This window comes from Lagopus muta, chromosome 6 (assembly GCF_023343835.1).
Source record: "Lagopus muta isolate bLagMut1 chromosome 6, bLagMut1 primary, whole genome shotgun sequence".
NCBI classification, from domain to species: domain Eukaryota; kingdom Metazoa; phylum Chordata; class Aves; order Galliformes; family Phasianidae; genus Lagopus; species Lagopus muta.
Genome location: NC_064438.1, coordinates 7,468,778 through 7,496,586, shown reverse-complemented (window position 1 = coordinate 7,496,586; position 27,809 = coordinate 7,468,778). Strand labels below are relative to the sequence as shown.

The following is a 27,809-nucleotide window of genomic DNA, read 5'->3' as shown; positions in this document are numbered from 1 at the left end:
TGTATATTTCAGATCATTTTATCAGCTGTATATTTAATCTCACTCGCACATAATTCAAACCCATTAAAATAATGGAAATTTTATTTGCATGAAAAACTCGTTTACAATCAGTAAATGAAGAATGAACCATTTGCATTTTCCTATTTCATGACACTTATGAAAAATTTAGTAAATAAATACTTGTGAACATAATAAAGTAAGGCAAAATTTAAGATAAAGCCCCTATCCATTGTTCACAACTTTTGAACATGGCTCACGCTGCAAACAAGTGAAAAAATTCACTGAAGAACTTTAACAAGGAGTTACGTGGGTAATTGAATCACGTCCTCAATCCAAAAACCCAATGATAAGTAGTTTTGTGCTCAACCATATGCAATAACTTCAGAAGGGTCAATCTATTCAGAGCAAAACTATTTATAGTTAATACTTTTGATAGAAGCACTTTGTTAGTATTGTGCAATAGATTTATAAAAAATGGCTTGGAATTCCATTTATCAACCATTTGTAAAGTGCTACTATCAATGCCAAATCCTGCATTCTAACCCCTGTGTAACAATACTGAACGCACACAGCCCCCGGCATCCTGGCAGTTTTGATGGGCTTAAGAGCGAGGACAGTCCAGCATACAAATAATCAACATCACAAACCTACCGGTGAACAAATACATGTAACTGTAACCCCAGAATGTTTTATCTGTACCCTTTCAAAAACAAGCAGAGACTCCCCTTGGTCTTTCCAAAGGTCCATACTGCAATATCCTAAACACCATTACACAATGAAGAAAACTGGAATTGCAGTGTAGTATGAATTGAGTACAGGGTTGCTGTAATGGAGCATGCTTTATTTTTTATACCAGTCTAAATCAAAGGGGCAGGTTCTGTCCCTCAGTATCCATCTCACTGTTACTGGGTGGTGGATGAATAGGCAGAATATCCAGCTCATCTACTTGGGGGGTAGGATGCATTACCACGAGCTGATCCTGGGGTATATCTGCTGCCGCTGCTGCTAGGTTTGTAATAGATTTGCTTTTCACACACTGGAAGTCAACGTGCCGGCTCTTTCCTTCCTCCTTCTCCCATGACATCCGAATAAATGGCCTCTGGACATAGTTGTAAATCACCTCTGGTCTTCCACCTGGTCGCTTTTTCACTTTCTCCTTGTATGTAGGGTAACCTAAGAAACATTACAGTACGGCAGAAGTTAACACTGCTTTCTGGTGAAAGAAAACCCTGAACTAAACAGTACGAGAAACACATGAAGCATAATGAAGATGAGCACTTGTTTACCATCAGCAGCCAGAATGGAAACACTCAGCTGTGCTGTTCTTGATGTTATATAAGCAAAGGCAACACAGAGACAGAGGCTGCACTACCACACAAGCTGTAATAAAAAAGGCTGCAATGCTCCTGATGATGCAGATGTTTCCAAGCCAACTCTCCAAGCTCCACAGCAAAGCCAGTTGTTCTGTGAATACTGACCTGCAAAGTGAGACCTCAAAACTAGAGAGCAGTGCCACTTTGATCTGCGGTTCAAGTCCCCAAGCAGAATCCTAGCACTGCAATTCATCTCACATCCTCCCAGCTTCCCCAGCTAAGAAAACATAGTTTTATACCAATCCTTTCCTCCTGTGCTCTAAGCAGCAATTTTCATTACTAGAAAGTTGCACGTAACTACGGCGTGTGAGCATTGAGTCAAACTGTTGCCCTTCGTCTAAAACAAATGCCAGCAAAAATAATCTGTTATTAGCCAGCATTACAGATGGAAACAGTTCTTGACTAGTTTAATGGCATGTCAGCTAGGAGGCTCATGCTTTGTTCACTTGAACTTATCTTTAAGTTCACAAGTGTTTGATGCATTTGCTTTCTGTCGGCAAATTACAAACGTAACCATGACAACTTGGTGTGTGAATGCTAGAAATTGACAAGTGACAAAAGGCTGTATTTTTAAATATTTGGGTCAACAATCAAAGAAAATGCAATAGAGAGCAGCCCAGTTGTTACATCCATGATAAAAATCGAAGCCAACTAACTGCACTTGTCTTTCACAGTGCCAGAGCTGAGATTTTTACCCATCAGCCTCCTCAAAGTACAAGGTGCTTATTTCACAGAATCACAGAATTGCTCAGAATCGTAGGGGTTGGAAGGGACCTCCAGAGATCATCATCCAACCCCCTGCCAAAGCAGGTTCACTACACCAGGTTACACAAGTAGGTGTCCAGGCGGGTCTTGAACATCTCCAGAGAAGGAGACTCCACCACCTCCCTGGGCAGCCTGTTCCACTGACCAGATTTCAGATTAATATTTCTTTGCACTTCAGTGATGCATTTAATAGGTTTGCATTTCCTAAAAGAAAACAGCTAGATGCAACTTAGATTTTTCATTTCGAGCCCAGAAAAAGACACGAGACCAAGAACAGAACATATAAAAGCTGTAAAAGGACTCCAGGACTTCAAATGAAGTAGAGCAAGAACAGAGAAGATTCTCATGAAAACTGAAGGGGAATGGCATGAGATGCAGCCCTAAGATGCTATAAACCATGTAAGCTACTCAGCAGCTATGTAAGCCTTGTGGAGCAGCCAAGCCTGTAATCAGGTTTCCAGCTGGACCAGTTGTTTATTGACTACCACTCCCCCCAGCCATGTTGTCATCTACTGTCAGCGATGTCATCCACCCCGCAAGGTGAATCAACCCTTGTATCTTCAACTGTACAGATGATCATAAAGCCTTACCTTCAATGCCCAATCGGATCTTCTTGAGCCCTCTTTCCTTCAAAACAGACTTGGCAACATCTCTATTTTCAATGTATTTGAAGAATCTATACAACTTTGTGCTGTAAATAACTGAAAGTACATTTTAATGAGGAAAAATTGTACTCAAATGATTCAGCTTCTGGTCCTAGAAATAAGGGTTCATTATCTTTTTTCATTGTCCTGCTTTATATAACTGTTTGTTACTCCAGAAGGAGCGGGAAAGACCTAAAAGCTCCTCAAAACACACGAAACAGAAACAAGAAAAAAAAGTGGCAGAAAGCACTGTGAAACTGGTTGGTTACATCTGGTAATTCTTCTTATCATTTAGTTTTTTAATACATGTAGTAAAAGAACTCACAAACCACACTAAATACTCTCAATGCATCCTCAACAAAGGATTTTTTTTTCCCTTGGGTAAGATGTAATTCCTTTACACATTTTAGGGAGTTCAGCCTTCAAAGTCAGAAACCTCAAATGCCTTCTAACAGTAAAAATTAGCTCCTCTTCTTAATTAGACTTGAATGAAGCAAAATAGTGAACAGAACTGACAAAGCTAATTTTTTTGAAGCATCTGGATGTTATCACTAGGACTGCTCACACATACATAAGTTAGATGAGCACTTTTACTACCATGGAGCGGCAAGGCAGAAACAAAATAGACTTACTTTGTGAATACTCCTCTCCCATTTGAGGAGGGTACTCTTCGTCCCAGTCAACAACATCATCATCCGTCAGCACAACAATGTGGCACTCCCGCTCACCACTTTGGGCACTGGCAACCATTAAGGGGAGAATCATTTCTTCGAGGTAAAACTCAAACTGTTTGCGAGCACCATCATTTGACAACTCATGCATGAGAGCACCTGGAACATTTTGAAAAGCATTGATACGTTTAAAGTTGGTTAAGAAATGAGGGCAGGAGCAAGAAACACAGAACTCTGTTCACTTTGCAGTATTTACTGCAGACAGCTGTAAAGACACTTAGTTCATTAGTTTGAATATGATCAGAACTTTTTCCCATTTCCACCGTAAGCTGCACCAGGAGTTCTAACCGACAGCACTGTCCTGCTGGTAGGACATTCACTGGGTAGACAGTGGCATGACTTCCAAGTGGGCTTGCTTAATGTTTTTACTGCCCCTCAACCTGAGGAAGTTGCACGCAAGACGCCTCTTGGGTTTCCTAAAAGCAGCACTATTTAAGCCTGCTGCTGAAGGAGTAACGCATGCACCCACTTCTCATAAGCAGCAGTTTAAAACCAAAATCCTCAAAATCCTCAAAGCATCAGCTCTGAAATCCTGCTAAGACAGAGGTGACTGAGCAGGCAACGCGTAGTGAAGCCATGGCGCTGCTGGTGAAGGCACAGGTGCCCTGTACATACCTTACATGTCTTACAACTGCACAGCCACCACAAGATCACAGCAACCAGAGACATGGCCAGGTGATCTGACCTGCTGGCCAAAGCTTTGGCTGCATTCAGGGAAGACACCAGCTGGACATACACTGCACACTCATAACCATGATGCACCACCAGCACAACTCTACTACTTTCACTAGCAATACAGCTCAGTTTTCGTGGGCAGGGAGTTGAATAACTTATATTCCCTCTCTTCTACAAGATACCACTTAATGCTAGTGTATCCCTACCACAGATAAATCAGTACAGTTTAACTATTACACACTTCCAACCAGGGCACTAAAATATTTGAGTATCACATATTCCAATAACTAAAACATGATTTTTCACAAGCTGCATATCCATTTGGAGCCCTACTTTAAGAAAAAAAGGATAGATTTTGTTCATATAGTATCAGACGTGTTCCTTATTTCAATAAAGAAAAATCTGCAATTAATCCTTCAGATATTTGCTTAAGTTAGCCTGTACAATTCATTTTAATAAAGTGCATACTTACTGAGATCCCTGCATTTAATAGTACTATACTCAAAAGAGATACAGAGATAGTCACACGCTTCTCTCAATTCAGGAATAGATATCCCATCAGGACAGCGTATCACTCCAGTCTTGTAGTAATCCTGAAGTAATACAGTATACAAACAAAAAAAAACAATGTGCTGAAACATCTGTTGACAGATACACTTCAGTCTCAAAGCTGAAATTATTTTTCCACAACAAACCCTTCTAAAACATAAGAAAGCAATATGCATCAAAAAATTATGAATATTATTATCCTTGAATTCATACAGTTTCTGAGATAGCTGCTTTCAGAGCAGCAAGCTCTAGCATGGATCATTTTCTAAGCAACATCTACTACTGCTGGTCATCTTGTTGCATATATACTGCCTTTTATGTATACTTCCCTCAGCTTTTGATATTCCACTTCTGCTGACAAAGCAGTTTAACAGTTTTAGTTCTTGTATAAGAAGATATTTCCTTCTCACATTAAAGACTGCTTTTCTCCCATTACCTGCATAAAGTTCACTTCAAGTACTGGTTGGGTTTTCCCTCATTTCAGCACAAGAAGGGCTGAATATATCTAAACCAGGCCAACTAGACCCATAGGAGATGAACAGTTTTTTTTTTTGTTGGCCTCATGTGTTCTCCCTGGTGTTACACACATGTCTAGAAAACCCTGGGAAAGTTCATATCAAGATTCAACCAAAACCTAGTGCAATATTTCAAGAACTTAACTTTCCTTAGTACGTAGAGCACTTGTCCTAACAATGCTTTTAGTACCTCTTCCTCCATAAAAACTCACCAGAATTGCACGAAACACAGTGGACCCAATTCCTTCCGCCACTTCATACTCTCCTTTTTCATTGGGACGTGTGAAGTTATGTTCTCTGCCTGATCCAAACATCCTGCTCAAAAATAAGAAATTTAGTTAGAACTCCCTACTAGGTGTTGGGTTTTTTTGTGAACCTTAAAGGTAAGAATGTCCAAAATGGTACTCAAATGATTTGATGTGCATTTTCTGACCACTTCTAAAGCCAAAATGTATTTAAATAAATGGAAGTCTAACAGCTTAAAGGCTTAAGGCCAAGAAGCCATTCTCTTACCTCCTAGTGCACTCTAGTTAAGCAGCTCCTACCCAGTGACCCGTGAGCTGACACCAGGGAAAATGGTTTTATAAATAGCTTGCATTTTAGAACAGTATTTCCATATTTTTATTAACCTACTTTTGAACTGATAAAAGATAAAATAGATTTGTGCCTTGAACCAATCCCTGAGGGAGAATAACTCAGCAACACACAGAAAAAAAAATATCTAGTGCATTAGCCAATACCATTTCTTTGGAGGCTGACATGAGAAAAGAGACAGTTTCACCACATAACCTCATTCTGATACATTACCAGTTTGTGACATTCCTGTTTATTTATGTATAACTTGATTGTAAATTTACAAACACCTTGCATCAATTCTTTAATTTACTTCAGGTTATTTGTACTTATTTTCTTTACCATTTACACAAAACAGTTTTTCTGGCTCTTTGCAACTCTGCCCCCGACTTCTCACAAAACAGGGAACCAAGGTACTATTTATCCCTCACAGTGCATGTTTAAAGAACGAAATTGTTTCATCATACATTGTTTTATCTATGCCTCAGCAAATAGCTTCATATATACATTTTTAAATATTATGTGATTAGGGATTGAAAAAAGTCCCATTTTAATAGCAAAACAGTCAGTATCCAAGCAATTAAAGTACAGCATTCCTTCCCACCTACAAAACATGATGTTATGTTGCTTATTATAGTTTCTACAGCAAGCATTAAGCATGAGTTATGTGGACTTTCATTCAACCACTGTCCATTTGCAACACTAGTTCTCTTTGCTGTGAGACTGACACGTTACACCGATAATGCCCATTTCACATTGCACTGTTCTAACGCATTTTAGAAGATAAATCTGAGCTTGAATGCTGTCTGGACAGGTCCATTAAGAAAAAACACTATCACCAAGAACACCTACAAGTTTTCTTTCATGCTTTTTTGAAAAACATCATCTATGTCAGAAGTGCTTTATGAAGCAATTAGGTTAAAAATTGGAAGATAGCATAAGGCAGACTGAATACAGCAGTGATGCCAAGCAAGAAGGAAATTTCATATGCTCGTATGAAGTGTTAATGCAGTTGCAAACCGCTGTAATAGATGTCCACTGGCACCTCTGCCAAGTAGAGAACTCTTTCACTTAAAGACTTTTACAAATTGATAACATCAAGTGTTAAATATAAAGTAGCAATGAGATCAGTAGCTTTTTAAACAGTTCTTTTTTATCTTAAAAAATACAGATATATACATATTGAATTACTCACTTCTGTAGGTAGGAGACTAAGAAAATGAAAAGATACAAACCTGCCCAACATTGTGTTTGGTTGTGCAGTGAAGATAGAAGGATCGACAACAAATCTGGTGTTGTCCACTATGAGTGTTACCCGTTCAGAAGTTCTTACATTCCGAGCTCCCTCTTTCCCATTTTCATACACAAACACCATTTCTCCACCAGCCTTGCAGCTTCCATCTGAACTTGACTGGCTACTGTTCCTGCTGCTGTTCCCCATGCTAACACTGGAACCATTAGGGGAAGTCTTCTGAGGGCGGGGGCTGCTTGGTCGAGATGAACTATGATCCTTTTCTCGATCTTAAGAGAGCACGAGGTGGAGGGAAAAGAAAAACAACACAATCTATTAGTCTTACATGAGTCCTATGCAATTTATGGGTTTCCAGAAACATAGCATGGCAAACTGACGGACTTACTCAACAAAAGCTGTTCTTTAGTTAAAGAAACATTCAAAATTAACTACTTTCTGTATAAGAACCCAAAGTTTCTACTGTCTGGCCATCATAAAAGGGCTCCTTGCAACCCAAACCACTCTAAGTCCTACTCTCAATCAATTCATCATTCATACTGTACTGCCATCTAAGATTGCCCCTACCCAGGTGCACAAACTTTTAATTTGGTCTTGTTGAACTTCAAAGAGGTTCACACCAAACCTGCCTTGTCTCCCCAAATTCTTCATTAGAAAAAAAAATATTAGCATTCCACAATTGAAAAAGCAGCTCAACGTAATACAAGAGCTACTCATCACAGTTTGTATTTAGTATTATGGTACCAAAAAAAACACCAACACAAATGAACAAACAAAACAAAAACAAAACAAAAAAACCTCCACAAATTCTGTTACGTTAAAAAAAGAGAAGTTTTTCCTTTTACTATAATGCTAAACCCCAAACCCTGCCAAGGGGAAAATATTCTCTTTTTAGGAGAATTAGATAATTCTTGCAATTTATATTAAATAAGAATCATAATGTAAGAATATATAAATGTTATGATCTAGGGAAGAAAAAAAAATGTACTTCCCAGGGCACACACAAGAAATCTGTATGCTTTCTATTGTATTCCTTTAACAAACTGGCAATTAAACTTAAAAATTTTAATCCTGAAATGCTAAAGATCTGAACACACCAGGATGGTACTGTCTTGTTGGTGAAGTAACATTTCTGATGCATGGAGTGAGCTGAGACTCTGCTCTTTCATGGGATGAGTCACGAGATCTGTCACTGGATCTGCGTCTGTCCCTCGATCTCTCATGTCCACCACTTGCACCATGAAGGCTCATTTTTGTACAGTCTGCTCCTTTAGCAATACGAGATGAGGTGCTGGAAACAGAAGAGAAATGTTCCACATTTCAAAACGTCTGAGACATTGTACATTGAAATTTCAGAGACATCAAAACACATACATGGAGCATAAACTGAAGATTAATATTATCCACATCCATTTTCTTTCTTTGCTGTACTCATATCTACATTCACAAAAGTAATCAATGGTTTGGAACACTAAATTGACAGCACAAATTATCTGGTTATTGCTGCATCATCTACAAAGAGACACTGTTTCATCAGTTGGAGACTGCCTGGCAAATCATACTCACAGAAATCCCTTCCAGAACAAGTCAGTCAAGCACAGCTGAGTATTTTATTTTGATTCTTACTGTTAGGTTAAGCATTGTAATTGAACAATGAAATCAAAAGGCAGGGCTCTTTTTATTTATTTTTTTTTCCAGTAAAACCTGGTTTGGAAAACATTTATCAGCGTACAGGCTTTTAGAACAGACTTAGCTGCTTACTTGTCTCTTCAGGGTTTGCTTGCTTGTTTTCTTGCAACTTGCCCTCTAAAAGGAGGTCAGCCTCACACCAGTTAATACACCAAAACATACCAGCCACGAGTTTACATTTGTGCTTCCTAAATTGTCAATTACTCTCATAAGAAACAATAGAGTAAGAGACTTACGAAGTGTACTATCTAAGCTGAGACTCTTAGAGCTGTCAGTAACAAGAATGACATTTGTTCCAAACTAGCAAATTTTAATTAACCGTTTAAGATTTTTTTTTAGACTGTGGTTATGTTACATTTCCTAAATCAAGGATACTGATTCTGTTTTGCAATTAGTTATTAAAGCTATCAACAAAAGCCTCTCAGTTTCAAGGTCCAGTACCTTCAGAAATTGCCTAAAAATTAAACAGCAATGTACAAAAGTTACTGCTGAATTTCACTGAAAATACTTCTGCCTTTCATTTGTACTCTTTAAAATGATTTTATATCAGCAGAGAACAGACATCTGTGTCCTTGCACCCCACCAGAGTTCTTAAATTAGTTCCTTTGATATTTGTCATTTAAGCACAGGCATGGCAACACTCCTTGTTTTTATAAGAAACAGGTTCAACTGCAGAACTTTGATGAAGCCCCAGGCACGGTGTAACTGAGACAGAAGTGTGGACAGCTACAGCATCTGACAAAGATGGGTCACCGTTTCCCATAGGAGCCTCGATGCCCCAGTTGCTTGCAGCCTGTGAATCACACAGCTTACCAAGAGACCTGAAAGATCACTGCTAGGAATGCTGTAGAATTCAAGAACAAGAGGTAAGAATCAGGACTTAGCTAAGAAGGGCACTTAAAGACAACTTTAAAAAGCACTGACTGCAGAAGCAAGTAGAGCAGAACATCCTCTTAAGTAACTTAAAAGTCATGACCAAACCCCACCCCCCCAAGTTTCCCCACAAGACTAGATCAAGAAGTAAGCATCTAACGTGACGCATTGCAACTTCAGGTATCAGTGACTGATAAGAAGAGGAATGTAAATCAGAACAAAAGACAGGATAAATCTTCACTAGTTTACATTAGTGCTGAAATTGGCCTCAAAGGGGTATTAGTAGAAAACAAAGAAATATGTCTTTCAGCTTCCCCCCACGCCATTTTGAAGGAAAGAGCTTGTATCCAACGAAGGAGGAGTTTGGTGCAGAGAGAATCTACTGCAATACTGTTTCCTGCCAAGCTTAAAATATGCTGCAATAAGACATGCATCTCGAAGTTGTGAAGTCAGCCAAAGGTCTACTGAACGAGGCAAAACAACTGCAAGCCTTGCTCATGGCTGGAAAGGCTCAGAATTATGAGCTAAGAATCAAGATGATTGAAATACATCCATTAAAATAAAACAGCACTCTCCAAGGGGCCTTCAGTGCTATTTTGACTGGGTAAAGATGTATGACATTTCAGCACAGCTAATGCATCTCCTTACCTGTTTCGCTCTTCTAATAGAGGAAAGGTAATTCTGCATCATAAAAGTAAAATATGCAAAAGTTCCCAAGGGTGAGGATGGGCAAATCTGCCTTTCAAAGGCATCAACAATTTAAGAAAACCTCTGTACCTTTTCTTCCCCATATAGCAGTGTATACGAAATACAGCCTTCTAAACAGGTACGAAATGATGGCAAAACATCGGAAACAGTCAGTTTGTAGCCTACAGTTAAAATGTAACTCAAAACAGAGGAACCCAGTTCACCCATGACAATTGATTAGTAACATACAGCTGAACTTCCCCAGAAACAGTCACAGCCTTCCTGCCCCTGAAGCGTGATGTTATGATAGCAACCAACTGCCCCGCACAAACACGCACGTAGCAGCCCTGTGACAGCGCACCTCAGCAAATCCTGAGAGAGCCACGTGATCACCTTTGTTAACAAAGCTTTTTGATCCTAGCCCTGATAATGCTTTTAGCCACGCTGCAAGAAACCAGAGTAGCGCGTATACAGCACTTCATGGTATCAGAACGTACGACTGCCCATTTCTGAACAGCCAAGTGCTTTAGTTTCCTTAACTAAGGGAAATACAAGAGAAAATGAAACCGAACCTCTGTGAGGATACTTGAACCTATCACACATTTTGGCGGTGCAGGCACAAATTACTTTTCAACAGGAAAGGCAATTAAAAATGTGTTTCTTAATTCAGCAAACTATCTTAAGCCGCATTACTCTCAAAGCAGTGATTCAGAGTCCACACAGCAGTGGGATGAGCCCTGGTTAATAATCTCTCTCAGGAGAAAAACAGTTGCTACAGCAAGCAATCCTGAGTCAGCCAGAATCCCATGAGGGAGGCTGGAGGCTCAGCCACACACCCACGCTCCTACTGGGGCTGCCTTCCAGTACCTGGAGGGTCCCGCAGGAAAGCTGGGGAGGGACTTACAGGGGCATGTAGCAACAGGACATGGGGAAAGGGCTTTAAACTGGAAGAGGGTAGGTTAAACTAGATATTACAAATTCTTAACTGTGAGGGTGGTGAGACACTGAAGCAGGTTGTCCAGCGAGGCTGTGGATGTCCCTCCCTGGAAGCACTCAAAGTCAGGCTGCACAGGCCTGTGAAGCAACCCGGTCTGGTGGGAGGTGTCCCTGCCTATAGCAGGGGTTGGAACTAGATGATCTTACAGGCCCCTTTTCAACTCAAACCATTCTATGGTTCTATGAGAAAGCACCATTTAAACATGAATCTTCCCTCATCTTATTAACAGCCATTTAAGCATCGGTTTTAAAACACACCGCTGTTGAATCACAACAGAGAAGAAATTCACTGTATTTCTTTGGTCTATTGAAGATGCATCTGACAGAAGTCTGCAGTTCTCTTGCTCTACAGCATGTACACCAAGCTAAATACTACCAGTGAAATACAATGTTGTTCAGATTTAAACTCCTTTGTTTGCTTTGCATATTGTAGAGCAAAGAACATAAAGAAAGGGACCTGCAGAGCTGTGTCACTGTACCAGACGTTTAATCACCCTGAAAAGGGAGCTACCACCAAAAAGGAAGGACAACCTGGGACATATTTTACTACTAAGAGGCTGAAGAAGTTGCAAGTGTTCAACAAAGTATGAAGACATCAAGACTACTAAATATACTTTTTTCCGCTAATAGAAGGTCTGTAATGTCATTTTCTTCCTCTCACAACAAAACCACTGGGGACAGGTGGCAGTTTCCACTGGGAAATGCAAAAAAAAAACCCAAAAAACTCTGCATCACAGCAGCAATGCAAAGCTTGTTAAGAGTTATTTGATTTAATCCATTATCAAGTCAGACCAATACACTTGCTGTCTCTCCGTATCTTTAAAATAATTTTAAGCAGATTTTCAGACTGCTAACTGAGACTTGCCACTGCATTTTGCAGATGAAGTCTTAACCTTTGGTAGAAATTGGAGGTAATGAACCCTGATAACGCAGACAAACCAAAGCAGTGCTGAAGCAGGGAGCTCTCCATTGTCACTGCAGCTACTGCCCTGACGAAAGAAGGAACGACAAAATCAGAGCAGCCCTACTTGAAAGAACAAACTGTTCACGGACACATTAGGCAGCCCAGTACAACACCAGTACTTCCCAACAGCAGTGAGACACAGATAATTAAAACTGCCAGGAAACCACTGGTCTTAAGCAGCACCTGGCTGTCACACTGTATTAATTTGTAATGTCAGCCTACAACAGTGAAGAGTGTTCTGGGCAGTGCATTATTACAAGCTTCCAAGAAAGTCATTATAGCTTCAGATTTCTATTTCTCTAAAAGAAAATACTCGCAACTCCCAGCTTTCAATCTATTTCCCAGATGGTTAACATCTGCACACTGCACCTTGGAAGCTGTGGATACAACAGAGGAACAAAAGCAGCATTTAAGCAAAATGTTATTCCTAGATGCTTAATAACAGCACTTAATTTAAAACTAAGCTGGAAAAAAAACCATCATGTAGGCTACCCTATGTAGCTAGCTCACAGAAGTTTACCAAGAGAAGGTCAATGCTGCCTTGCTTTGTCAATCACCTTCAAAGAAGGCAGCCCTATGAATATTGGTGTACTCAGCCTACACAGAATTTCACTATACTGCTTTTCCTGGCTCCAAAGGAACACTGGGACAGCAGCACTGCACCCATTCAAGAACATCTGATAAATAAATGAGTTTGTTTTCCTATTGAGTCACAGATAAAGACAGCTCTGCCTTTGTAACAGTGAAGAGGCATTTGCTTTAAATGCAGTTACCTAACAAAGAAAACCAAATAAGCTAAATGCTTTAAGGAAGCCTATTTAATATGGAGTAAAGGAGGAAAGTACCATCAAAATGACACGCTTGTCATACTGATATGCTTTGTGTTTCTGCAGTAAAGGAAGAGCTTTCTTTAAAAGAAGTGAATGCCCTTCAATTTAAGGATGCATCAGAGTCACTGGTGAAAGAAGGGCTTCCATTTGTCTTTATACATAACATACTGCTATGAATGTATTACTAATGACTAAAAGAAGTCATTAAACTGAATTAATTTCACTGCCAAAACAATTAGCACGTATTCCAAAACAAAAAGTGTGCGTGCATCCTACTGAACACTGCCAATAAACACATGATTTGTAAAACAGGCTCTTGTCTACAGAATTATGGTGGTAAACTAACATAAAAGCCAAAGAAAACAGCCATGAAAAAGCCATAAATCTAAACGTAAATGTAGAGGACACAGCACTGGATTATTTGTTAAGATCTTACCCCTGTTTTTCACCCTTTATCTTCTAGACCTATATGAACAAACTCATCTTAACATAAGAACTTAGATCCAGTCCATTCCTAGGATGATTCACATAATCAACACTTGTAGAACGCAGATAAAGAGCTTTCTATATACAATAAGTACCAGCAATACTTCTGCAAGGCATCAGATGAAATCAAATCCGTTCTGTTCCTATCACTAGGACTTACACAACGCTTATGCCCCCCTTTCTCCCCCTAAGCCTGTTCTTTGTCAGCAGATATGTAAATTGACCAGTACACACAAAGGACAGCACTCTCCCCTTAACTCATTCTGCTCCTGAGCATTACCCACAGATTATTCCTTTTAACACATACACACCTTCCTCTTGTATCTATCAGGGAGGAAACACAAAAGCACGGAAATAATTTGGGAATCAGAGCACAAAGGAATTCTGTTCCTCCCAAGAAGACAGCCTTGAAAGCCAGATCAGCATCCTTTGGCATTACTTGTTAAGTTCAGCATATTTGGTATTTCCATCCTCTCTTCAGTAGCCCAGCGCAGCACGAGCCAGCCATACTTTTTCCTCCATCATCTTCCCCTCAAAGGATAAGAGATCGTAGCTCCACAGTCCATTCAGAGACGCACCCCCCTGTAGCTATTAATTCAGCTCAATTCCTCGCAGCCACTGACTCAGCCATGCGTAGTGCGATCCTGACGTCTGACCTCACCGCCTCCTGCCAGCCCAGCTCACACTCACTGTCCCGCATCCCCAGGCAGCCATTGGGCGACGTGAGTGACAGGCAGCGTGAGGAGCGCACGAGCGGCGAGCTGCCGTGCCAAGCACCATCTGCGAAGCTATTTTTGGTCCTGCCAAGTCGTCGGCTTTCAGCACACAAACACACATCTCGAAAGGTTATTGCTAACTTTCTCTCGTCACATAGCTCGTTTGTGCTCATCATCGTCCACACTGCACAAATACATGCAGTTTCAAGGGCACTCGATGTCTTCCTGCCAAGTCTGCCTGGATTAATGTTCGAATTGAATTCACCTTCCACTGAGCTCACAAGCAGGTATGGCAATAACCTCCTGAGAACAAGATAGCACACTCCCCATGTTCTAAACTGTGAATGTCCCTTTTCCAGCAAGTTTATTGTAGGAAATATCTACTGTGCTTTTCAGCAAAAGACCACTGCTAGAAAAAGGAAGTCAGTAAGAAGAAACGCAAGATCCGTGATTAGAAAAGCAGGGCAGCAGCACTCTCAACAGAGGAGACCATTCTTGTGAGGCAGGAAAAATACTCCCTTCGCACCATTTCAGTCCCCTGAGCCACTGAATCTTCTGTTCTTAGCATTTCCTGAGGGTTCGTGCAATGACCTTCCAGAAGCAGAAGAGCCATCGCCATCTTCTAAGTCATTTCTTCACGTCAAAATAACTCACGGAAGACGTGGCTATAAGCAGCTATATAGAAAGTGTAACAGAAAAGTCTCAGGCCTTTTTCCTCCCTCCAGCAATAGAGTCAACAAGCAGCAAGTAAAAGTGCAAATGTGCATTGGTTCTTTCAGCGCTGGTTCTCTATATGTGGTCTTCCCATCAGAGCAGAACTAGCATGTTTTCCTTTTTATCCCAGCTCAGCTAGAAAGAACATGCCATGGATACGCTAGTTCTGATTCTCCCCCAAAGCTGCTCAGCAGGCCAGGACACACAACCATCAAGACCCTGCAAAAGTAAGGTCTGGCACCCACGCCTAATGGGGCTCAGCCACCAAGAAGAAAGCCCTTGGGCAGAATTCTCTACTCAAACTGCAGAGTGCTAGAACACCTTCCCTCTGTTCCACACAGCAGCTCAGGAAAACACGTTTCCAGCTCCAAAATTCTTAAATATTCTTCAGCAGGCCCTATCAACCACCAACAATACATTTCTTAGTAATTCCATTCCATTCCATGAAGGAAACAACAACAATTAAAAATCCAGTGTGCTCATTTGCCAATGATTTTGATTTTTCAAGCAGCAAGGAATTAATCTTCATGTAAATATACAGCCACACCTCATGACTTCTGTCAAACTACTCAAATACATCATGTACAAGAAAACAGGTTGCCTTTATTCACATGCCAGCAATTCCTCCTCCATTTTCAAAAAGGGACTTTTTTTTTTTTTAATAACCAAGTTAAAGAAGCTAAGAAGCATTGTATTCTTCCTTGGGACTGGAAAGTATGTCCATCTTCAGAAGTTCAAAGGAATCACATTCAAACACTTTCTGAACCCGTATGCAGCCTGCAGCATCCTACAAAACGTTCAGTGGCAGAAATCATATAAGAACAGAAAAAAATAACCTGTCCTGCAGCAGAAAACCTTACATATTCTGATACCATTGCAGGGATGACAAAAAGAAACTTCTGAGGATGTGTCACATACTTAGAAAATGCTGAGGCAAGTTGCATATTCATTCAGAACTCATGAATCCATCCTTCTCTAGCATGCAAAAATAAAACTAGCCACAAGAATTTTCAGCCTTCAACATTTGCACAGTAACTTATTTCTAGAAATTTTTTCAAAGAAGTTCAATATTTTTAAAGATTCCAAAGATTCAAGTGTCATGAGAACATGGCACAGCCATGTTTTGGTCATTCATGCAGTACAGCAGACAGGATTTCAAATCTAAGAGTACTTAAAGAGAGTGAGAAAATATGGAAATACCATTTGGTATTGACTAGAAGAGCAGCAAAGATATTCAGGAAAAATCTTAAGAAGGAAGAAAGTTTCAGACAGATTTTCCACCGCTACTCTAGATGAAGTATTTAGTGCAACAGAATTAAAATGAAAGTCTTCCAACAGCAATTAAAGCCTTTTGGAAGCTAAAAACTAACACAAGCTAATAACCCTAACCAATGAAAAAATTAATAGAAAATACAAACCAGCAATACCTATCAATGAAAATATTAATGACTCCTTACTTGAACCTCAGCGGCTGGTCAGTCAACATTAGATTCCTGGAAGTTTTCTTCCATCTTACTTAGGTACTGGAATAAGCACCAAGTTTTCTTGATAGATTGGACAAGCAAGACAGATTGAATCATTAGCTGCACTCAGTTTTAACACCACAATTTCATCCCCTCAGGATCCTTTAATTTTTTCTAGGGATCACTCAAATTGTTCTTGTTTTCTGATGCATTGCTCACCTCAGAACAAGAAAAAGGAGAGAAAACATCACAACTTGCTAGAGGTTTCAAAAATCCCATCTGATTCTCAATCTAGAAAAAGACACGTGGAGCTGTGCGACTGGTAAATAAGAGCACCTCTTGAGGGTTTTGTACAAGTCCTCTGCATCAAGCGGATGGCACCATGAAGAAAGCAGGGCTCCACAACTCTCCTTGCTGCTACACAAACCAAGCCTCACACACAGGATGGCTCATACTCCTGGATTGTTTTCAACAAGTCCAGACAATTATTTAAGCTATTCTAAGAATGTCAAGGCTGGTGGATTAAACACTGCAGAACATCAAGAAGTGACAAGCTAACCATCTATCTTAAATATTACTCTTTCATCAAGATTCATTATAAAGTTCTTATTTCATTATTACAGTTTTAAAATCTGGAGTATTTTTTTTTTTATGACAATAAGGTATGTTTTGAAAGTGCAAAGCAAATAAGACTGCAGTAGTCAAACCTTTTAATGAAGCCATTTTCCTCCAGTCCCTTAAGATTTGTCTTAAAAGGCATTTTTCTCACACTGCATTTTTCAGACTTATTTCTCTCGAGAAAAAAAGTGTCCATTAAATCAGAAACTGTAGTAACATTTCTACACTCAGCCACAGAAAATCAGATTATTTAGTTTAGGCTTTTAAATAAAGTACACTATTTTCCAATAATTTGATTCGATGAAGTAATCAAGGATCTCAAAGGAACAAGGTAACAGAATATTTCTCCTTAATTTATACCTCAGACTATTACTTGGTTTCATATTCACAAAGCTTTCCAAAAAGAGTCTACATTATTCTGATAGAAAATGATGTTATTTTAAATACTATCCCTCTACCTCATGTACTAAAAGCCTCCACGAAATGCTGGCTGTTCAGCACTTTGCTGGGAACACCTACTATGTCTCACCAGAACCACGTCTAACTCTGCAGCAGTCATTTCAGAGGCATACCTTTTGAGGGGAGAACCCTGAATTCAGACTAAACGAAGTGATCCAAGTCTTTCTCAAAGCACAGGCCATAGACTTCCTCAAGAAAACTCCACATTAACCCTTTTGATCGTGTGATGTTACTATAGATTTACATCTATTTAACTGCTCACCGAGAAAGCTCCTTACAATTAAATCCTGCCTATTCCTTACAATACTGAGACTGACACAGTTTACGCAGTCTACAAAGTGGGCTATGTTTTTTGTTCCTGAATGTTTAACTTTGCATTTAGCAATATTAAGAATGCATGGTTGCCTGCTCCCAATTTATCAGGCTGTTCAGATCATGTGCTGTTAACAAGTCCTTTTCATTATTTACTACCCCTTCCATCATTAGCCATCTGCACCAGTATGAGTTTTAGGCTGCATTGCATATCACCAGTCATGGGAGGCAGTGCAGGACCACAGATGAGCACCACAAACCAGAGTCAGCAATGAGTCATCATTTGCAATCACACTGTGACACTGATAGTGAACAGTCCTCAATTCACATACAGTGCTCTCTGCTAACTGTACCATTCACTTGCCAATACTGCACCGCATTTTGACCCTAAATAAGAAGCACAGATCAACCACTTACCAGACACTAACCTTAACAAAAACAGCAGCTGTACAAAGCTGCATTGCATAGGCCCACACTGATGAGAAGCAGGAGTTCTGCATTAACCATTCCATTATTCACTGTAAAGTAACATCTCAAACAAGCCTATAATTGCTTGGGTCTCCCTAGGAGCTTTTTAATTACCAAAGCATTCTTTTTTTTTCCCTGCCTCTCAGATGTCTCAATTATCCAACATTTAATGACAGGACAATAACCAACAATATTAATTGCTTGTTCAATGCTTCGGGCAACACCACAGTACAGCTTATCTGAATCTATATAATAAGAACATGAATTACATTGCTGTTACTGAATGTTCTCCTTAGCTCTTTTCCTAAAATCCTTAAAGTGGGAAAGCTTAAAAAAAAAAAATCAGCAATTTTAGCTAGCTAACAGATGTTTTCAGATATATTTAGCACTTCTAAAAGGCAAAAGTACCTCAAAGATGCACTTTTTTTTTTTTTTTAAATATGCTTATATGTATTTTCAGCACTGTGTCTCTTCACATACATTTGCTGGGTATCTAATAGCTTGGTTCAGATAATTTTTGGAATGCTTGATGCTGGAAAAGCACTAATTAACTTCATTATGTCTTCAGAAAGCACTTAGGAAACATTCCTGCAATGGGGGAAGCAGAGGCAAGCAAGATCTGACAAACAGCTTTACAAAGAGAATGCTACAACATGTGACACTTGCATGCAAGCAAATATTAATCATCACCATGACGGAGTTGCAAGTATTTTAAGTATGCTGGTTCACAGAGTACCCAACTAAAAAAGCCAAGAACAGGAAGTAAATCTCAGTAAGCATCCCATATATTTGGCCACTCAACCAGTATCCTGATATACACAAAAGGCATTCAGCTTAATGAAACAAAGACCCCATACGCCACAAAGCAAATGCAAACACAGACAGGGAAAGCTGGCAAATCAGTTACATTGGGAAACATCTTTTAAAATAGTTAAGTAGCATTTCTTTAGAAAAGAACCACGAAATTTATGACAGGACTTGCCACAACCAGATACAGCAGCCTTTAGAACAGGCTTCCAATGCAGTTTTGAGATGCAAGAGATTGTATGCAGCACCTACCTTGAATGTTTACAAAGCTTACGAGGTCTATTATGCAATTTCCGATCCCAATTCTCTGGATCACTGGAGTTACTGTCATAAGGATGAGGCCGTCCTGCCATTCCACTGCAAGTTTCCTCACACTACTGCTCTCAAAAGCACACATGCAGCACTCACAACCTACATTAAGAGAGCAGTGTTTACCTTTTAAAAAATGCCACATAGGAAAATAACAGAAGACAATGCACATTTTAGTGTTGTTAGTTTTCTTTTTTAAATTAAAAACCACAGAACGTAGGATATTTTCAAGCATGACTTCAACATTACACAGCAACAATCTTCTACACATTCTGCTGATACCTACGCTAAAAAAAACAGTTTGCTATAAGTAATATAGTTCTGTAAGTTTTGGTAGACAGCTTTAATTTTGCCACAATTCCACTGGGTCCAAACAGAAAAGTCAATGGCTACAAAACATGAGGAAAACATATCATAGCTTTCTTCCAAACGGATGAAGTTAATTCCAAAGATCCCAGTGTTGAAAGGAGATCAACAGTTTTACAATTTGAGTGGTTGCCCAAAAAGAGAACATAATTATCATTAACAGTTTTATCTGAGCCTTCACTCCAGAAGGAGATTAACATCAATTCTTAGAAATGTTCAATCCTGCCCAGTTTCACTGAACTTCTCAAAAAAGAAAACATTTCATGGTAAAGTAGAAATCACTATAACCCTACCTTTGCTTTGACTGAGATCCAAGATTGTTTAATACCCATTAAACTTCACTCATAGACAAATTAACTCTATTAACTGTCAATCAAGGCAGCCAATCCTAAATATCTGGAAGTGGCACTTTTGTCAAGACAGTTGTGTATAGCAATCTGCTTACAAAAGTGGTGAAGCAGCTAGAAGTAAACAGTTGATGGTTCTAAAGCATCTGGAAAAATCCAGGAACAGATAAATAGGATTGCCACATTTCTCTGAAGTCTTAGGTGAAATATTTTAGAAACATAACATTTGCTCCCACCTCCATATTTAGCATATTTCCATTACACTCTATGCAACTCAATCCTTTTTGGAAGCAAGTCCCAAAGGAACTGGGGCTTTTCCTGTAAAACACTGTAGCTTCTCAGATAAAGACATTTTAGTCATGAAAAAAGGAAAGCTCGCAGCTATATTTAGACCCCAAATTTTTTATTACAGGAGAACAGCAGAAAACAAGTTTCTTAAAAATATTAGTTGCATATTAGTTTGGTTTGTTGTTGGTTGTTTTTTTTTTCAAATTTAGTCCTACCAAAGAAAATAGATTTTATACTATTGCCCAGGATGAAATATTTTTTCACAGCTAAAATAAGTAAACAGGTTATCTATAGTATGCCCTTAATGTATAATAAATCCCTTATATGTTCTCCTATGAGCAAAATTTAGATACTTGCTTAACCTTTTGACTTCAGCTCCATTGACTTGCAAAGCACCAGGCAGCTGCTTAAAGACTTACAGTGTTAAAGCTGCAGCATATTACAATCTCCAACACAAGGCTGCTTCTTTTCCTGTTACAGTTTCTATAATCCAATACACTTTGATCAGAAAACTAAGAAGGTCATGTGTCCATATGAAATCAGAAAAGGGGAAAAAAAGCATTTCATTAAGAATTACAGCAGGCATTCAATTTTCCCATGCAGAAAGTCCCAACAAGCATTAACTGCGTATTATCTGGAAATTCAGGTTACCAAAGCTTTACCATAGCACAGTCACTGTGTGATAACATGACATTAATGTAGATGGTTATTGCATTTGCACTCTTTTATCAAGCGTGCTTAGATGTTTAAAGAAGTCTACAGCCTACTTCAGAGTGGAAGGAGCATTATTAAGGAGCTAAGGGAAAGGAAGCTTGGTTTACCAAACCAGTATTGAGTTCCCTCAGCAGCCATCACTCAGAGTTCAGGTGCAGCAGGTACCGTTCTCAAGCACAACACAAAAGTAAAGATACATTTTATCCTGGATTGAAACAAATCGTGTTCATTAGACTGTATCACTCCAACTTCTTCCCCCTCCAAAGTTCTACTGCTGGGATCAAGGAAGCTTAGAACAAAAAAGCTTAGAAACTTAGAACTTAGCTTAGAGAAAAGAGCATTCCCCAAAGGGAACCACCCAATTACTTGCTCACAGTTGCACTGTCTGCCTGCCAAGACAACAACACCCAGGTGCCAAGGAGGGCAGCCACCTGCCCAGGCTCCCCCACTGCCAAGCACCCTGAGACAGGCTCACAGCACCTTGCTTACATGCTTCTATCTCATCTACAGTCTCACAAACACGTGGACCACACCTTTCCTGGAGCAGTGAATTTGTCCTCCAGCTTCAAGGTCTCATTCATTTTAATGAAGTAAGAAACAGCCTGTGAATTAAGCTTTGACACTGGAAAGATAAGTAAACAGGCTGTTATTAAGAGAACTGCAGCTGCAAGGACACACTAAAGCCACTTAAAGTTCTTTCATGCTGGCTGCCTTCTCTACATCTTTCACGTAAAGAAAGTGACAAGAGTCAACATGAGGACATAGTCTCACATGCATACGGATAAAAAAGATGCTTTAAGAAGGATCAGTTCTTCAACCTACTCTGCTATGCACTTAAACCACTACAAACAAAAGACGATGACATGTGCAGAAAGGACCAAACTGGACTGCCCCAGCTGAACAGTTCTATTTTCCTTTTCCTGCTTTACGTGAAAAACCACTGCAAACAAGCAACAACCTCTGCTGCACTCCCTACTCAACAGGAGCTACAAATAATACTTCTCTAAGAAATATTCTGCTATAATGAAGCCAATGTTTTTCTTGATCATTACTGCTGGCATTTTTGAGCTGATCATAAATGTGTTTATCAATTTTATTTCAAATTTTGCAAGCCACAAATAAGAGCAAAGCATAAAGTTACTAAGCTATGTTACAAAACCAATATAGCATTTTCTAAATGAAAATTCACTTCTATTCTGCAAATTCAGAAAAGAAAATGCTTTATCTGTGGTTTAAATGATTTTATTTTATTTTTGGAAGGGAGAGGGGTAGTTTCACAGTGGCAGCAATATATGTAGTTTATACTAAAGCAAATGCTTTTGGCAGAACCTTCAGAGCTCAGCTGCAATACAAGAGGTGCTGGAGGACACTGCCCTGAATACCACCCAGTGCCTTTCATGAAATCAAGCAACTTCACCTGAAATACTGCTGATTATGAAAAGGCACCAAGGAGCATAGTAAAAGGAAAAATAAAAGCAAAGGAAAATTAGATCCAAAAACCCTGAGTAGATCACAGAACACTGTCATATTGGCTAGACTGTCACCATTCTAATAAGCAGTTGTCTAGGCGCAAATTAAGGATTTCTTAGCCAATGCTGGAAAATTAGCACAGGGAGAAACGTTGAAAAACAGTACATCTAAAAGCCAGGAAGCAGACTGATTTACAAAGCTTTCAGCACAGGTTTAGAACTGCTACCATCAACATGAAGCTAGAGTCATCACTCATTTAAGAAATTTAGAGGCTACAAAGACACAGTAAAATTTCAAAGACAGCCACATTATATTTACCGAGGATATCTGAAAGGTTGCAAAACATTGGAGTCTAACTAAAGAGGATGATTAACACAGCCCTAAAGTTTTGAAGCAGAAGCCCAAGAATCCAGCTTCTGTCCCAAACATATAACACAGAATTAACTGCTCCAGCTGGCAATACAGAATACAGCATTAAAATAACTAACACAACACCTCAGCAGACTCACAGCTATTCAGATGTAAACATCAATCAGAAGGTTTTTGTCAAGTGGGACAGGTTTCAGCAGCTCATCAGCTGTAACCAGGGCCTCCTCAGCTAACAAATCTGTAAGGCTGAACGAGGTTCATCAGAAGAATCCAGCAGGTAAGTTGCCAAACCTGGCATCAGTTGTGAGAGAATCTCAAAACTTGAGATTCTTCAGACTTTCAGTATGAAGTGGTGGTGCAGTTCACCTCCTCTAGTCAAAGTACCAACTAAAACTAGCTAACAAGTAAGATTTACTGGAAATGCCAGCACAGTGATATTACACCCTTCTTCAGAAATGCAGTTCAAAGCACACTTGCAAACACCATCTGTCATGGAAATCCATACCTGCCCAGTCAGTTTCTTGCAAACCACTGCAGACAGCAGACACAACTACACACATACAATAGTTTTATAAATCCTCCTCTCAGAGATGTCAAACTTACAAGCTCAGAAACTTCATTTGCAGTACAGCACTGACATTCAACCAGTAGGTCAAGCTTCTTTTAATGAGTAAGAAGAGCAAACAAAAAACCCAAACCAATAAAAACAGTCACATGAAGCTGATACTTCCATTTCTATAGCACCATGAGTAACAGATACTCAGTGACTATCATGCAGGCTTTAACTTTATAGCCTCCAGGAATTATAAAATACATCTATCTGATACCATAAGCCTACAAAGCAGAAGGCAGGCAACTTTTTCCTCTTCCATATTCAGATCCAGCAAGTAAAGTCAGCCCAGGTTTGTTTGTAAAAAATACATATATACATATATATATAACATTATATATGTAATGCTGAGAAAATCAAGCAACTTTTACACAAAAACAGCACCCTAGCCAGCACTGCAGGACCAGAAGCAGCAGAGCCTAACTTCGTGTGTCTGCAATCCTCCCATCCCCTGTGGCCCACCAACATACAAAGCCACATACACTTATTGATAAGGAACAATACTAGGCCAAGATTTAAGCAATGCTACTAATGAAAACTATATTGAAAAACGTTGGCTCATAATGAAAATTTAATGTTTCTGTACACATACAGGAGGCCCTGTTCTCAAGCATGCAATCAAAGAAAGCATACAAATTAGAACCAGGTGACAGAAAAACCAACAGTGATGACATCTGTGACTAATGTAATCAGCAGTCAGCCACACACAAATCATTTAACCATTTTCAAATACCAGTGTGCCTAAAAAGGAAAAGGGAGCTTTCAGTGGGTGATAGGAGAACTGCTTTGGAGTGCTGTCTTCCTGGCACTAAAACTGGGTGAAAGAACAAATGCTAGATGTTGAAAAATTTGTCAGAAGAACAGTCTCAAACAGCATGATAGGTACATGTCAGTGATGATCACAGATAGGACATCATAGAATACAATGAGTTTTCAAGACATAAATGGGACAAAGCTAGATGTAATTTTAGAAGATTTGGAAGATTTATGTATCTGAACAGGAAAAAAAAATCTCTGTGATGTTTTACAAGAAAGACTGGCTGAAGACAAATCCATAACAGCAGACTGGCAGAACAAATACAGTGGAACAGTTTTCCCTAATTAAAAATAGTCAAAATCCACCCAGCTTGATTTGGCTGTGTTTGTTTTCAAGCCATATGAATGAGTTCAAGTTAACCTCCACAAGATGATGCAGGGACATATTTTTAGTTCAGAGAAGAAGAAAATGAGAATGAAATACACCAGGATGAGGACTGTGACTAATGTGTAGATGGTAATTTGAATTGTATTTCTGGGCCATCTAATCCAACAGCAGATTGAAGAGAGAAAAGGAGGGTACTCTGAGGAAAGGCTGAAGCTACTTAAATAAGTTACTAAAGATGATTCACAAAGAAAGAGGTGAACAAAAATAAGAACAAAAGGCAACAGTCAAGAGGTTACTGAAACGCACAAAGCATGTCGTTGGACCTTTGAAAGCCAGCCAGCAGGTAGGGACACCAACCAAGAGCAACGCTCATCCATGGCTGCAGACTGCAGGCAGGCAGCCAGAGGAAACAGCCCTGGGAAAGGCCTGAGATGGAGCTGGATCCATATTCTGAAAGAAAAAAGCTCTGTAGCGATACGTGCAATGAGATCAGAGACAGAAAAGAACACGATGTACAAGCAAGAGTGAGGAACAAAAGCGACTTCAAGGGAAAAACATGCAACGCTGGGTAACTGTGACACACTGCTGTGCAATGACGGCTCGATCGTAAACGAGAAATCTTTCTGTAAACAAAACACGGTTACAGGGGGAAGAAAGTTTCAAAAAGGTATTTACCTCACAAAACCGTTCGAACCGGGAGGGCTTTGCTTAGAGAGCTCACAGGTAAGGACAGCCGCCCGGCAGCCCCACGCGACACTCTGTTTGGGCACAGCCCTTACAGCAGCCGCAGGTTTTACCGGTAACACGACCGAACCGCGGCGCGGAGCAGAACCGTTCCCGCGCACCGCCCTGACGGAGCTGCTGCGCTCCCGGCGCCCCAGCGGACCCACGTACCGCTCCGGTCCCAGCCCGGCCGTGCCACGGGCACAGCGATGCGCACCGCCACCGCAAGGGGAGAGCCGAAAGCCCCGCACACAGCCCTCTCCAGGGGCCGGCTCCGCGCGGTCCTGCCGCAGCTCACCCGCACGGCGCCGCGACTCGGCCTCCGCACGGCACCACCGCTGCCAGCCGTTCGGCTCGGGTCCGGCAACCACTCGCGAGAGCCACAGCAACGCGCAGAGAAAGAGACGAGGACGTTCAGATCTCACGAGACTTGAAAAGGAAAGGGGCGGGGCGAGGCGCGCGGCGACGCCGTTGCTAGGGGAGGGCCTCCGGCGCGAGGCGGCCGTTGCTATGGTGTCGCTGGCCGGGGCCACCTGAGGGCTGCCGTTGCCCCGGGGCCGCGCCGCACCGCACGCTCCCCTCCGAATCCCGGTCCGGATTTCGGCCTCACTCCCGATCCAGGTCCCGGCCGCGGAGCGTGTGCGGCGGAACGGGCGGAGCCTTCTTTCGGGGTGTCGGCTGAGAGGCGGCACTGGAGAGCGAGCGCCGCCCGCCGGGGCTGAAGAGCCGCTCCCAACTCCCGGCTAAAGGTAACCGATGACGGCGCGGCGGTGCTGCGAGCGTTCCCGCGCAGAGCTGTGCTGAAGGAACGCTGCTAAGGGTTGCGTTCCACAGTTCCGCGTTAAAGGCGTCTGCAGTGTGCTGAAGTGTCACAGCTGTGGAGATGACAGTGAGCTCCGCGCAGGGAGAATCAGCTGATCCCAAGCCCTAGCTGAATCTATGGCTATCCGTGATATTTGCCTATATTCTAAGTTATTATCTATACGTAATTAAATACAGGTAGAGATTGACTTTAATATCAGGTGCAGAACCCTACCTTTTGAACATCCGTCTGTTCCCTTTTGTGCACTGTGGGAAGCCAGATTAGTTACCATTAGCAAAATGGTTACTCTGGGCAACAGCCCCACTGTCAGAATCTGCCCCTGTGCATGGCAGCTGGCCAGAGTATCATGGAATGCCATTCTGAGCGAGCGTTACACCAGACCTCTTGGGGAAATCATACAGGCAAGGGGGAACTTGTGTCCATGTCCTTAGAACAGGCAACTGTATTCACCTTGAGCAGGACCCTGCCTTAAAGCATCAATCAGTGAACAGTAACATGATGGGTTATATTTCTGTTTAAGTGCTTAAATTGCAGAGGTTGTCTGTTTGGGAACTGTTGAGTCACAACCTGAACCACTGATTGAGCACCTGGAGAAAAGACTATCAGCTCTGGAAGCACAGATGAAGACAATTCACCTCTGCTACCAGAAGGGGTAGAGCCTGCTGCACCTCTCTTAGACCCTATTTAAGGGCTGACTGCTACTGGGGAAGGATCTATTTTTGGAGATCCTTCCTTAGTGAAATTTTCCCCTGTAGACCTCAAATCTTCTGGTGTAGGTAATCTTTTTCCTTTATAGCACCTTCCTTTTGTGCCACTCCTTTCATCATCACATCTCTGTTGTAACTCCTTTCCTATTATATTGATCTTTCTAATTGATACACTGGCTTTTGGGTAGTGGAGTAAGAAACTAAAACCATTACTGTCTGTTACTTCTGAAAGTTGATAGGATAGAACTTAACAAACAAGGGAAGAGGAAAAAAGATACCTGAATGCAAAGAAACATAAGCAGCAGAGACTTATTAACAGGCATTTCACAGAATCACAGAAATGCCAAAATTGGAAAAGACCCCCAAGATCATCCAGTCCAACCAACCATCCACCTATCACCAATAGTACTCACTAAACCATATTCCTCAACACCATATCCAAATGTTCCTTGAACACCTCTAGGGTCAGTGACTCCACCACCTCCCTGGGCACACATTCCAGTGCCTGACCACTCTTTCACAGAAGTAGTATTTCCTAACATCCAGCTTAAATCTCCCCTGGTGCAGCTTGAAGCCATTCCCTCTAGTTCTATCTCTAGTTACTTGAGCGAAGAGGCGAACCCTAGCTTGCTACACCCTCCCTTCAGATAGTTATAGAGAGCAATAAGGTCTTCTCTGAGCCTCTTCTTCTCCAGACTGAAGAATCCCAGCTCTTTCAGCTGTTCCTCATAAGCCCTGTGCTCCAGACCCCTCACCAACTTTCTTGCCCTTCTTTAAACCCGC

The 27,809-nt window shown here is 40.8% G+C and overlaps 1 protein-coding gene across 8 annotated transcripts; it reads right to left on the bottom strand.

The window, feature by feature from the left end:
- Positions 1-63: 63 nt before the first annotated feature.
- Positions 64-25,947, bottom strand: BTBD10 (BTB domain containing 10). Of its 8 annotated transcripts, none has more exons than XM_048950286.1 (9): positions 25,668-25,945; positions 19,409-19,567; positions 8,172-8,365; positions 7,061-7,346; positions 5,465-5,567; positions 4,661-4,781; positions 3,415-3,612; positions 2,729-2,839; positions 64-1,173 (listed from the first exon to the last, which is right to left on the bottom strand). In XM_048950286.1, exons 2-9 carry the CDS (start codon positions 19,507-19,509, stop codon positions 863-865), a joined length of 1,425 nt encoding a protein of 474 aa, XP_048806243.1. In that variant the 5' UTR covers positions 19,510-19,567; positions 25,668-25,945; the 3' UTR covers positions 64-862. The 8 variants fall into 8 exon arrangements, with proteins under 8 accessions (XP_048806243.1, XP_048806241.1, XP_048806242.1 ...); XM_048950284.1 differs by having other exon boundaries at positions 25,795-25,945; XM_048950285.1 differs by lacking the exon at positions 25,668-25,945 and adding an exon at positions 25,449-25,653.
- Positions 25,948-27,809: the final 1,862 nt, after the last annotated feature.